This window comes from Pelophylax lessonae (assembly GCF_965119305.1).
Source record: "Pelophylax lessonae genome assembly, chromosome: 4".
In the NCBI taxonomy this organism is placed as follows: domain Eukaryota; kingdom Metazoa; phylum Chordata; class Amphibia; order Anura; family Ranidae; genus Pelophylax; species Pelophylax lessonae.
In genome coordinates this window covers 161,464,478-161,478,475 of record NC_138771.1, presented here as the reverse complement: position 1 = coordinate 161,478,475, position 13,998 = coordinate 161,464,478, and the positions used below count along the sequence as shown (strand labels likewise).

The 13,998-nt window shown below is 38.5% G+C and overlaps 1 protein-coding gene across 3 annotated transcripts in view; it reads left to right on the top strand.

Moving 5' to 3' along the window:
- PLXNA4 (plexin A4) overlaps positions 1-13,998 on the top strand; it is a 965,210-nt gene that overhangs the window by 548,524 nt on the left and 402,688 nt on the right. For all 3 annotated transcript variants that reach the window (XM_082255302.1, XM_082255301.1, XM_082255300.1), the window contains one exon: positions 9,098-9,198. In XM_082255302.1, coding sequence (XP_082111428.1) covers positions 9,098-9,198 — 101 coding nt within the window. The remainder of the gene's footprint in view (positions 1-9,097; positions 9,199-13,998) is intronic.

The window sequence follows — 13,998 nt, the reverse complement described above, 5'->3', positions numbered from 1 at the left end:
TTTTAGTTTTTAGTACATTCCTGAAACATATTTTTTGTCCATAATTTTTCTATGTGCACACTCATGCATTAAACCTGGCAGACCTTTCCCAGCATGCACCTCAAACTACTGATCTGCTTTGAACGGGTGCAGGCAAAGCACTGTGCCATGGCATTTTACAGAAAAAGAGGAGGGAACATGAAATTTTATATTTCTGTAAAGTTTTACTTTGTAATTTACTTTTTTCCTATACTGTAGTACAACGTGGTAAAGGAATGTTTTAGGCAAAGCAAAGAATTGTTGCATTACTCTGTAATGGGTTATTTAAATAGTAGGTGCTGAATACCATATGATTAGCTCCCAACATGCAAAGTATTGCATAGTTACACAACTTTAGTGTTGTGTACACCAGTAGAAGAATAGTTAGGTAGAAACGAATTCCCAATGTCAGCCACATCTGCAGTGCTGGATAAGTGGTACCCCGCACCTGGATACAACATTGGCAAGGGACCTGGACAGCAGAATTCTTACAACTTTTCACAAGGTAGGAAAGAAACAAAACATGCGCAGGGATCCGCCTTAACAATACATCCATCTCCCTTCACCCAAGAGTTCTGTAAAGAACTTGTTAGATTGCATTTTACACAGTCTTTTCAGATACGAAGCCTGACAACCATAATAATTAAACTGATTATTAAAATAGGCCAAACAATGTGTCTTCGTACCATGAAATGCATTATTATTCTTTCAGTTGTAGAGCATAATATCTTAGGGGTATTTTATGTACTCTCGAAATTCTCATGAGCTTTTTCAGCAGGAAAAAATGAGCTTTGTAGGAGTTTTGAAAAGAAAATTGCAGCTGTTCACCCTGCTTTTCCCCAGCTAAAAGACCTGCTGTTTAGTTTAACATAACTCCAGGAGCGAGAGACACATTGGTAAGCAGAGAGTGGAGTGGGAGTACGGTATAACTCAACAGAAAAACACTTTGTTCAGCCGAACCCAGTAGAGTTCTTTTTTTTTTTTACTTTAGCAAACTGTTGTGTATGTCGTTTACCGATAACCCTTGAGCAGAGTATATCTGCTTGAAACTGGCCAATATGCTGTACAGAAAAGAAGCGATTACATGAAAGCTATTTCAATTCATAACTTAGCGTGCTTGAATGTCTTCCTATTAAATTTTGCTAATAAAAAATGTTATGCATCTTGTTTGTAGCACTGTAAATTTAGAGGGCCCTCAAGCTTGAAATACGGATTGCTGTGTGTGAGTGTATATAAAGATTTGCAAATAACACACACACATACAGTATCTCACAAAATTGAGTACACCCCATCACATTTTTGTAAATATTTTATTATATTTTTTCATGTCACAACACTGAAGAAATTACACTTTTATACAATGTAAAGTAGTGAGTGTACAGCTTGTATAACAGTGTACATTTGCTGTCCCCTCAAAATAACTCAACACACAGCCATTAATGTCTAAACTGGTGGCAACAAAAGGGAGTACACCCCTAAGTCAAAATGCCCAAATTGGGCCCAAAATGACAATATTTTGTGTGGCCACCATTATTTTCCAGCACTGCCTTAACCCTCTTTGGCATGGAGTTCACCAGAGCTGCATGCTCACAGGTTGCAACTGGAGTCCTCTTTCACTCCTCCATGATGACATCACGGAGCTGGTGGATGTTAGAGACCTTGCGCTCCTCCACCTTCCATTTAAGGATGCCACAAAGATGCTCAATAGGGTTTAGGTCTGGAGACATGTTTGGCCAGCCTTGCTAATAAAAAATGTTATGCATCTTGTTTGTAGCACTGTAAATTTAGAGGGCCCTCAAGCTTGAAATACGGATTGCTGTGTGCGAGTGTATATAAAGATTTGCAAATAACACACACACATACAGTATCTCACAAAATTGAGTACACCCCATCACATTTTTGTAAATATTTTATTATATTTTTTCATGTCACAAAACTGAAGAAATTACACTTTTATACAATGTAAAGTAGTGAGTGTACAGCTTGTATAACAGTGTACATTTGCTGTCCCCTCAAAATAACTCAACACACAGCCATTAATGTCTAAACTGGTGGCAACAAAAGGGAGTACACCCCTAAGTCAAAATGCCCAAATTGGGCCCAAAATGACAATATTTTGTGTGGCCACCATTATTTTCCAGCACTGCCTTAACCCTCTTTGGCATGGAGTTCACCAGAGCTGCATGCTCACAGGTTGCAACTGGAGTCCTCTTTCACTCCTCCATGATGACATCACGGAGCTGGTGGATGTTAGAGACCTTGCGCTCCTCCACCTTCCATTTAAGGATGCCACAAAGATGCTCAATAGGGTTTAGGTCTGGAGACATGTTTGGCCAGCCTATAACCTTTACTCTTAGCTTCTTTAGCAAGGCAGTGGTTGTCTTGCAGGTGTGTTTGGGGTCATTATCATGTTGGAATATTGCCCTGCGGCCCAGTCTCCGAAGGGAGGGCCTTCAGTATGTCACAGTACATGTTGGCATTCATGGTTCCCTAAATGAACTGTAGCTCCTCAGTGCCAGCAGCACTCATGCAGCCCCAGGCCATGACACTTCCACCGCCATGCTTGACTGTAGGCAAGACATTCTTGTCTTTGTACTCCTCACTTGGTTGCCGCCACACACGTTTGACCCCATCTGAACCAAGTAAGTTTATCTTGGTCTCATCAGACCACAGGGCATGGTCTGGTAACCCATGTCCTTTTTCTTAAGCAAACTGTTTGCGGGCTTTCTTGTGCATCATCTTTAGAAGAGGCTTCCTTCTGGGATGACAGCCATGGAGACCAATTAGATGCAGTGTGCGGCGTATGGTCTCTGCACTGACAGGCTGACTCCCCACCCTTTAACCTCTGCAGCAATGCTGGCAGCACTCAAATGACCAGTATGAGAGAGTGAGAGTGATTACACCAAATTTAACACACCTACCCCTCCCCCCCATTCACACCTGAAACTTTGTAACATTAACGAGTCACATGACACCGGGGAGGGAAATGGCTAATTGGGCCCGATTTGGACATTTTTACTTAGGGGTGTACTCACTTTTGTTGCCAACCGGTTAAGACATTAATGGCTGTGTGCTAAGTTATTTTGAGGGGACTTCAAATTTACACTGTTATACAAGCTGTACACTCACTACTTTACATTGTAGCAAAGTGTAATTTCTTCAGTGTTGTCACATGAAAAGATATAATAAAATATTTACAAAAATGTGTAGAGTGTACTCACTTTTGTGAGATACTGTGTGTGTGTGTGTGTGTATATATATATATATATATATATATACACACACACACACACACACACTATATTGGGGCACCTGCCTTTACACGCACATGAACGTTAATGGCAAGGTCCATAAATACATCGGTGAGCAAGTTTGGGGTGGAGGAACTTGACTAGTCTGCACTGGTCTGAGTCCTAACCTCAACCCGATAGAACACCTTTGGGATGAATTAGAACACATACTGCCAGCCAGGCCTCCTCTCCAACATCAGTGCCTGACCTCACAAATGTGCTTCTAGAAGAACGGTCAAACATTCCCATAGACACACTCCCAAACCTTGTGAACAGCCTTCCCAGAACATTTGACGCTGTTATAGCTGCAAAGAGTGGGCCAAATCAATATTGAACCCTACTGACTAAGACTGGGATGCCATTATGTTCATGTGCATGTAAAGGTAGGCATTCCAATATTTTGCTAATATAATATATATATATATATATATATATATATATATATGTGTGTGTGTGTGTGTACATAAATGTGAAGCCTCATCAATCTATGTGAAAGAAATAAATATTGAATGTTAAAACAAGTATGTGCTTTGCCCTTCTCTACAGCACATACTGGCCTTTCCTTTGCACATACTTGTTGGTATGGAGAAGCATATGACTTCTGCCCCTTCCTCTCGTGTGACAGTTATGCTTCTTTGATTGGCCTGGCACATGCTATCCAGCAGTGTGTGGAGTTTGGGGCTCAACCTTAGACAAAACATTTTTTTTGTAGTTTTGGATAGAGTGGGCAAGGGCAGTATGTCTGTTAGGGTTCTATTATAGCTTTGATGTCGTGAGGGAGGGACAACAGGGAAAAAAAGAGAACATAAGTTCTAAGCCTCTCCTACTCTATCCAAAAAGAAAGAAAAGCTTGCCAAAGGTGGGCTTTAAGATATCCATAGTCATAAGATTATTGTGTTTTGATTCAGTTAATTTATGTTGTTTCTTATTGAGCTACAGAAGCCACTAGTGCTGTATAGAGAAAAAAAAAGAAATAATTTCTGTCAAAATATATTATCTCCACCATCCAGTGCTCTGGAAAATGTCCATCCCTCAATATAGCTTAAAATTTATTTTAAATGATAAAATTGCCATTTTGATCTGTTCTGTGTCAGTATCTTTCATGCAGCTGCAACAATGCAAAAAGCAATTTGTATTTACCTGGTGTGCCTCTTTTTTTGTGTAGGTTTGACAAACTTAGGCAGATCCTATTGGAAAGCATCTAAAAATATAATGAAAAGCATCATGCTCTGGAGAGTGTTAAATGTCAGTCAACTACGAATTTTATTTATTCTGTATTCAGAAATAATGAGGGTCCCAATTGTTATAGCACTTTGTGTGGTTACGATGGTCTAGGCTTCAGAGAAGAATGATTGCATAAGTTCCAGCACAGAAAAGGAATGTACATGAAAGAAAAGAGGAAAGTCTTTATCTGATTGCCAAAGATAGATGAGTTCTGATGTGCTTGTCTCACAGAAACACTTAGCCCAGTTACTGTTCTGGCTCCAAAGATCCAGACGATCCAGAGGGGAAAAGACGATCTCTAAAGAGGAAGTGTGCTTGTGTAGGTTCTGTTTTTGTCTCACTGAAATTTCCTGCCATTCAAAACAGTTATTATCTATTCTTCCCTATGTCTTGGGTATAGAACCAACTATCCTGATAGAGAGTCCTGCAATGTATTGCTTTTTTAAAAATATAAGCTAATAATAAATATTCAGTAAACTTTTCATTACCGTTCGCTGAAATAGTATGTATATTGGTTCATAAATATGCACCAATACCTAATATGTATAAATACGTAAAGGGGCTAATTTATTAACAAAAGGCAGGTTTATAACCCCCTTTTCACATTTTGATGTATACATTCATTAAGGTTTTAGTATACATACGATTGCATTCAGCATATTGGTTTGGTAATCGGTAAAAAGCAGAAAGGTTAAGAATATGACAATGAACATATGAAAAGAGGACATTTCCTCCAATATTTCTTTTTGTCCAGGTTAGCTGCATAGATCTGGGAAAAGCTTTTGAAGTTTAGCTTGGGCATTTTGGACCTGGAAAGTGCATTTCTTGTACAAAAAGAATGCCGCTTTTCAGGGTGTCTGCTTCTGTCACTAGTGCAAAATGATTTTAGGGCGTTTTGAGGCCTCTAGCATTGCTGGGCATCAATTTAAAGGTCATGGGTATGCCAATGAGTAAACTTGGGGTATCTAGGATGATTTAAAGCAAATAATAGGAGAACCTTATATTTTCAAGTGAGAAAGGTAAGCTGGTAAATTAGATGTTCAGCAGGAAAAGCAAAATATGGTAGTGTAGCACCTTCAGGATAATTTGGAGTGGCTAAAATAGAAACTAGTAAACAAAGTGTGACAGTACTAACCGTCACTATGAGTAAAAACAGATAATTAATGGTTTAAATTACTTCAGATGGGACGGTCATATTTGCCAGCAAAATCTCCATATAGCAATATAAAGATTTATTCCCATTTGCCATGAAACCTGTAATTCCTAAATGCTGTGTATATTACATATCTTTCAATGTCAGAAAGGTTTTCCTTTTGTTTGTGTATTGGGAGGGAATGTGGATTGCCCTGTCTCATTGTTAAGTGCTAATGACCTCCCATTGTTCTGTCTGTCTGCCTTAAGAGAAACGTATTATGGGATGTATAAAGATATATGGATTGGATGCTAAGGGTGAGGGGGGATTTCCCACATTGTATATTTTTGTGTACACTGTATGAGAGTGTAAAACTCTGTTCCGATTGGATGGTGAATGTTGAGTACAGTCTTAAACAAGGTCAACCTGGGTGGTACCTTGTGGGTGAAAACTGTATATAAGTCTGTTGAATAAAGTTGTTCTAGAGTTCCTTCACCCTCATCTAGAGTCCTGTCACTTATTGGGGGAATCTGCTGCAAGGGATTGCTATGGTCTTCCATACTCCCTTAGAGAATCACTGAGCTCTTGTAAGAGCTTGTGTAAGAGCTTGTTCTGCTGCACTCTCTGGGAAAAGAGAGGTTCACCCACAGGAACCTGGAGCTTTGTCGTAGGTCCAGGGTGGGTAGGAGATTGTGAGACACTCCTTTAGCTTTCAGTGTAAATATGGCACAAGTTTTGCCTTGATTGGAAATCTGTAATTTATTGGGATAGCCCCATATGTACAGGTTTACATAGTCTGTAAGGGCTTTAGCGATCATTGCGAGTTCATGTCCACTTTGAAAAATGGCTTGGAATAGATCAGCATACAAATAGATTCCCATATATTTAGAAGAAAGAGTCCTATTACTCCTGACTGCTGCCATAGCGTTCTCTTTAATGTGAAAAAAATAGATCCCAGCAAGAAAATTTCTTGGAAGATTTTCAGATATAAAGGTCAGTTTTAAGATATAATGATGTCAACATTCAGTTCAGAATCCTTAAAATTGTCCACTAGTAGTTGTTAAAGGAAATCTTGAAGATGCAACTCAGATGCAACTCTGAGTTTTATGTTGTATCACTTGAAGTGATCCCCTATGTCAGCAAGTTTTGTTTTGATCAATTGTAGTTCCTTGTCATGGGTATTATGAAAGTCATTTATATCATTAGAAGCTGATGAAAATGATCCCATCTTGATATCAATATGGGGCACTCTGTCACCAAGTTCTTGTATGACAAAAAGTTGTTTTTTGCCAGCATAGCAGAAATGTCATGTTGCAATGTACTTCTAAGAAATATCAGCATTTGCCTCATATCTGACACTGACATAAGGTGATAATTGGAGGAGTATTCTTCTAGGAAGGGTTGATCTCTCTAGAGTGCTGGAGGACCAGCTATTAAGGGGCTCCACTATTCCTATTCCCATTGCTGCACTTAATTTGTGTGGGGCTATGGATAGTGAGAGTCAGGAGAAGGGGACTCACCATTTTCAGGCTGCATTGGGAGTACTGGGAGCAGGGGCACAAGTAGAAGATGGTGCCATGCTATGAATTCTGCCCCCCTGATGGTAGGAAGAAGTCAATCTGTTTCTGTGGGGGAGAACACACCTTGCCTCTTCTTGACATGTCTCCAGTGAGTACGGCAGTCAAGAGGTGAAAGTTGGAGAAAGACCCCCTGGTCGCTGAACTTTGACACTGTCTAGGTTGTGCAGAGCGGAGCTCTGTTAATGTGCGGCAAACTTAGACTCTGATCAGAAATACTGTACCTCTCTGATTTGTCACCTTGTCTTGATCACATGACTGGTGTAGCAACTTTAAGGCGTATGTTTGAATGCATGAAAACTAAATGTTATATTTGGTCTGGGTTTGGGATTGGAAGTTTAACTGTACTGTCCTACCCAATAGCAGTTTTTTAACAAATACACAATAAAATAAAATACAAAGACAAAAGCAACAATACATCACTTGGTCACTTGTTTTTTTTGCATGCAATTTGAAAACATTGGGCAATACCTGTTTTTTTTTTTTGTCTTCGGTGAGCAAAATGGCAACAAATTCTGGGACTTTAAAGTCAGATGAAAAGTTTATTGAACAAGATGAAATTTTCCCTTTGTTTCCCTGTTCTCAGTTTTTATTTTTGAGACAAAGGCAAAACCAGCAAAGCGTGGCTTTTATAAGCATGTGCAGTTTATGTGGCATGGGGAAAATATAGATGTTTAGGTGGTGAGTTCATTTACCAATGAATGACTGCCATCTGATGTTTATTGCTTGATAAATCCTCTTTTTATATTTTATAAACATAAATTTAAAATATGACTGTGTATGTTCATATACTGTAGATATTAAAATACATATCATAAGGAAACTGATCCAAGTTTAATAAAAGGTTTCATGGTTAAGTCCAGCAGTTAGAAGTATAGTATACCAACAGTTATAATATTGAATCCTGTTTGGTAGTTGTACTTCAGTAACATAAAATTTAGTAACATAAAGCTCAATGTCATGGGCACAGTTTAATGCAGATCACCATACAGCTGTTAAACAAAGTCATTTTATATGTTAGACACACAAGATCTAACCTTATTACGATAAAAGCATGGCCCAACAGGTGGTGCAGAAGTCACGAAGCAGAGAAGGCAGTGAAAGAGGGCTGTGTTTCCACTGATTAAAGAGACATTCTTTATAGATTACATTTTGATGAGATATTTCGGAACGTGAGTTCAGAACATTGCTACCCACGAAGCTCAAGGGATGAGCTTAGGCTCCCATGTTCTATCCAGGCCTTCAGCCAAGGGGAATCTAATCAATACAGACAGACAGACACAGGCTGGGAAAATGAGAGCAGACAAATAATAAAACAGTGGGTAAGGCTTGCTTTCTGCTTTCAGCATGAGGTAGACCCACAAAATACATTCCCATTTGGCTTTAAAAAATTCATATCTATTATTTAGTTTCCAATATAAGAGGGGGTGGGTGAGGTACATTATAAAAGATATATGGCCGCCTTGCTCCGTTGTGCTTATGCTACTCAGTTATTAGCCTTATACTATGCGGAGTATGTTCAAAACTATTTATTATTGGCCATATAAAACCAAGTATGCTGAGCGTTCTGATTAAAAATACATGTGTGTACTATTATATTTAAAATGTGTTGAGAAAAGCTTGATATCATTTATGCAGTGTTCAGAACATGCTACTTTTATGCCAATAATGACTTTAGATATTCATTTACAGTCTGATCTTTCATTAGTTCCTGCTGGTTGTTACATGTATATATACGTATTTTTCTTTGTTCTCTATATTCATGTGCTGATGCTAGTGAAAGGATAATGCAAGGTATACTTTTGTTAAATGTTACACACATATGATTAAGATGATTTCTTCTTTTTCCTTTACAGCTAACTCGAGTGCCAGTAGAGTCCTGTGGTCAGTATACCACATGCAGTGATTGCCTTGGCTCTGGGGACCCACATTGTGGTTGGTGCGTGCTTCATAACATGTAAGTACGAGGTCAACTTTTAATGTTTAGAACCAAAGCCGTGACCATCGTTTAAGGTCTATATTCAATAACTAGCAGAATAGGTATCAGCTGCCTAAAACAGCAAAAGTAGAATAGGTATGAGCTGCCTAAAACGGCAAAAGTAGAATAGGTATCAGCTGCCTAAAACGGCAAAAGTAGAATAGTTATCAGCTGCCTAAGATTTGCACCACATGCAAGACAAACCACTATGTGGACTAGTAAAATCTTGTGTGTACCTATTTTTTTTCCATGTACCATTTATGGATTTAAGAATGAGTATGTTTCATTGGGAATCACACTCTGGTGCTGCGGATTGTACAATGGAGTTACCCACTCTCTGTAATAATGTAATGCAATAAACTTTTTTTTAGAAAATACCATACCTCATTATTGGGGAAACCCCTGATAAAGAACTAAAGCAAAGGTAAATGACATCACGGTGGGTGGAGAATCCCACTTCACAAGCCCCTGCCCTCTCTGATGCTGCAAACAAATAAGATTCCCATTGGATCTAGTTAAGAGATGTGTTTGGGGTCAAGTGAACATAAAATAGGTGGATTGTGAGGCTCTGCCTTACAAAACAATTTCTTTGCCTGCTCATCTCAACTCCTACATCTAGCATCCAGCCTGTATTTTAGCTGTATATATACCCAGCTATGCCACATATGCCAGCATCGAGCTACATTCAGCACTCTTCCAGGTGCAAAGACTTGCCAGTATGAGCTACATGGATGAATACACCTTTGGTAGACCAGGTGCTGTGGAACAATCAGGAATTTCTGCCAAGGTTTCTTTTTTTGAAGCTCTAAGAGACTGCAGCGATCATGCCTATAGATGCTATAGTATATAAAAATTATACATATGAGTAGTACAAAGCAAAGTGGATCCATTTATGTGCAGCAGCTGGCTTAAATCACATTTTTACACTGACCATTGGGAAGCAATCAGTGAGCTTCAGGTATATGCATCAAGCCCCTCATTTTCATTCGCATTGTGCAGGCCCTTCATTTTCACAGCACAGTGTCATGAGACTAATGAAAGCTGACATCTGATTAACTGCTGCAGGTTGCTGCACATTACTACTCTTTGAACTATAGAGCTCATGTTTTCAAAGAGAACAAAGAAAATAGAATTGTCACCCATAGCAACCCATCATATTCTAGCTGTTAATGTCAGAAAATGAATTTATTTAAGGTGCTAGAGAAAGTGGAACTCTATGACACTATTATTATTATTATTGATATTATATTGATGATGAAGATTATTAGTAATAGTAGTATTTTTTTTTGTATTATTTTATTATTTGTAATAGGGCATATCTACAAGCAGAGAAGTTCATTCTGCTTGATATAGCTTTTTTTAACAAGGTCCCATAAAAGGCACACATAAATTTAATTAAAGCTTGGTATATTCTGAAGGGAACCTCTTCTTTGCTGGTGTCTCTGCTGTGAGGATTCACACAGATAAACAATATGTTAATTTGAAATGGAATTGTCTTTTGCTGAAACAATTCCACCCGTGGAGCGATATATATTAAGCGCAGGCCGGGTGCCAACATTATTAGAAACTGACATAAAAAATGTAATTATAATTAGCATTTAAATAACAGACGAGTATACCCGCTAAGGAGACATTTTTGTATCAGGATGTTATATAAAAATCAGTTTCTTTTGGTTGTCATTCCTATCAGTTTGATAGATGATTTAGTTTGTGGAAGTAAAAAAAATATCATTTAATATATAATCCTAAAGCGCTAGTAACTCCCAAAATAATACCTGAGCCAAAACAAACATTTGTGTTTAAAGCCTAACAGAACTTACAGTTTAAATATGCTAATTACATTCCAGGCGCAAGAAAACAAAAGGTGTGCAGTCTTAGGATTTGTTTACAGCTGTGGCCGTCTGCCTCCCCTCTGAAAAGTGATGAATGGTGCATCACTTTTCAGAGGGTGGTAGCGCAGCGGCTGCCAGGCATTCAGGAATGCTCATATTTTCTTTACAGCTGAATGGGGATTTTTTTTATGTAAACACTATGTCACAAGTGTGAACCAAGCATTTGAATCATTGTTGCAACACAGCCCCATTCACTTGAATACGTCGAATTTGGTACTGCCCACCAGAGCAACATAGGGTATAATTTTTGCATTGTAGCCACAATGCTACAATGCCTATAATCTTTTTATGTTGGCAGCTTCCCATGTAATCCTTACCGTTTATTTTCTTTGGAAAGCAACCACAGCTTGAGTAGAAAAGCTTACAATCTGCCAGCATACTGAAGAGAAGGACCCTTGCTCTCTATTTAGCACTATGTTGAGCATCATGACGGCTGTAATTTCACAGCGCCCAGCTTCCCCCTCTCTCTTTTTTTCAGCCTCCTCCCTCTAGGCTTTAAATTGAGGCCACAGCTCAGTATGACCATTGGTGGGTGCACATGTATCATATGCTTTAGCTACTAGTATTCACAAACTTTTTAAAGCTCCTACACTCTCGCCACAACAGCGATAGTTACCTACTTGTTCCATATAGCACCAATTTGGACAAAATCAGTCAGCTATTCAAACTTGCCGAATACTGTGTGGCTTTCTCTTGACCCTGGTTGTCCACTGGTTGATGGCTAGACTCCACTACCCCCCATTGGTTATTTGAGGATATTTTTTCATGTTTTTATCTGATTCCTAATTGTGGCTATTCTTAAATAATGCTATACTACACTGCAACAGAATGTATTTCCCCTTCCTGTTTTTTGTATACCCCTGAAGAAGACTCAGAAAAATTGCTCTCGAAATATGTTGGGTGTCCACCATCTGGGGACCACACCACTGGTGATCCACAGCCTTTGGAAACACTAATATAATCATTAGGTTGCACGAGTGGAAAGTTACATTAATAGCCTGTACCCCTTCGGATCATTTTTTTATTCAATTGTTCTTTGTCAGAAATAAAGTTTTGTAATTTTATACTATATGATATCAACAGTGTCTATTTACTGCAGTGGCTTGTGTTGCTGCCAAAGTCCCTCCTTTGAGGGTTCTTCCCTTTTTGCACATATATACACTATATCACCAAAAGTATTGGGACGCCTGCCTTTACACACACATGAACTATAATGGCATCCCAGTCTTAGTCCATAGGGTTCAATATTGAGTTGGCCCACCCTTTGTAGCGATAACTCTTCTGGGAAGGTTGTTCACAAGGTTTAGGAGTGTGTCTATGGGAATGTTTGATCATTCTTCCAAAAGTGCATTTGTGAAGTCAGACACTGATGCAGATGAGAAGGCCTGGCTTGCAGTCTCCACTCAAATTAATTCCAAAGGTGTTCTGTCTGGTTGAGGTCAGGACTCAGAAAGTCAGAAAATGTTGAATTTGTTTGAAAATTAATAAACAAAATAAAAATGAAAATAATTCCCAAAAGAGTCTATGAAACAAATTTAGTAACATAATGCATTTATATGAAACAAAGCTAATTTTTCCATTCTGCGTGTCTACCTCTAAGTTTCTTGTGCTTGGTATACTGCATCACTGAGCACTATGAGGCTGATTTATAAAGATTTATGTTATTAATTTGTTGCTTTTTCTATGAGTTTGTTTTTCCATTTTACACTTTGACTAATTTAGAAATGTTTGTTCAAAGGTTTGGTTTGCCATTTTTATTAAAACTAAACTGGCACAATACACAGATAGCAGTTACTGAGCACTCCATTGGAAAATGTTGGTTAATTGGCTTTGGTAATACTGCTTCATTAGCTTTCTAATTTTCATTTTACAATACTTTCTGGATTACTTGTCTAGAACTGGTCTAGACTCTCCTTTGCATTCACTAGCTGCATGCTTGTTCCAAGTCAGCGATCCAACTAGCATGTTAGGGAGGAACAGGTTTGTAGTTCTTCTGTTAATTCCACCATCCTACTAAAACAATGGTTTGCAAAGGTACTTGAAATACAGCCCTCTCCATCTTCCAAGTTGTGTTTATTTTTCCGTTGCATTTTTTTTCTCAACTAGTTACAGAAATTACCAGCTTCATATTCACCCTTTGAAAGCTAATTTTGTGGTTTACAAAAGGCTGTAGATCATGGCTTGATAAATACATGGGGAAAGGCTCAGTAAATGATATCAGAAACCCAACAAAGCAAGAGAACCCCCATTCAGGTTACAACTTTGTTGTATATAGTCCTCTCTAAATGTACACAATTGATAACAAAAAAAAGGAAAAAGAGCATAAAAAAGTCTAAAATAGACCAGTCAGTGAAAAGGGTAAAATTGGGTTAATATGGGAATTAAATGCAGAAGAAAGCTTCTCTCTTACACACAGCCACGAGAGTGGGTTTTATGCATTGTTTAAAGCTCTCCTTTAGTTTTCAACTTTTATCGTGATCAATGTGACAAGATATCACAATGATCACAAGCCTCGGGGACCATTACACATGATTCCTGAGGTTAGTCTATCATCTAAACTGCCTAGTGACAGCAGCGATTACTGACTTCAGGTGCACCACTAGATCATGCACTCATGCAAAATCATGCATATTTATGGTAGTTCAAACCTGTGTGGTCTTGGCTCCAGACCAGAGACAGCTAAAGGTGAGCAAAAAAAAACATGCAATTGGAAAGATCTTCCCCGTACGCTGATGATTTTCTTTTAATTTACAATATTATTTAAAAAAAAATAGGACACTCCTTTTAGTAGGTAGTAGAACAGTGGTTATAGGTGTTTGGTGGTGACTCTTAAGCCCCGTACACACGAGAAGAAATTCGGCCTGGGAAATTTCATCTGATGACCGAC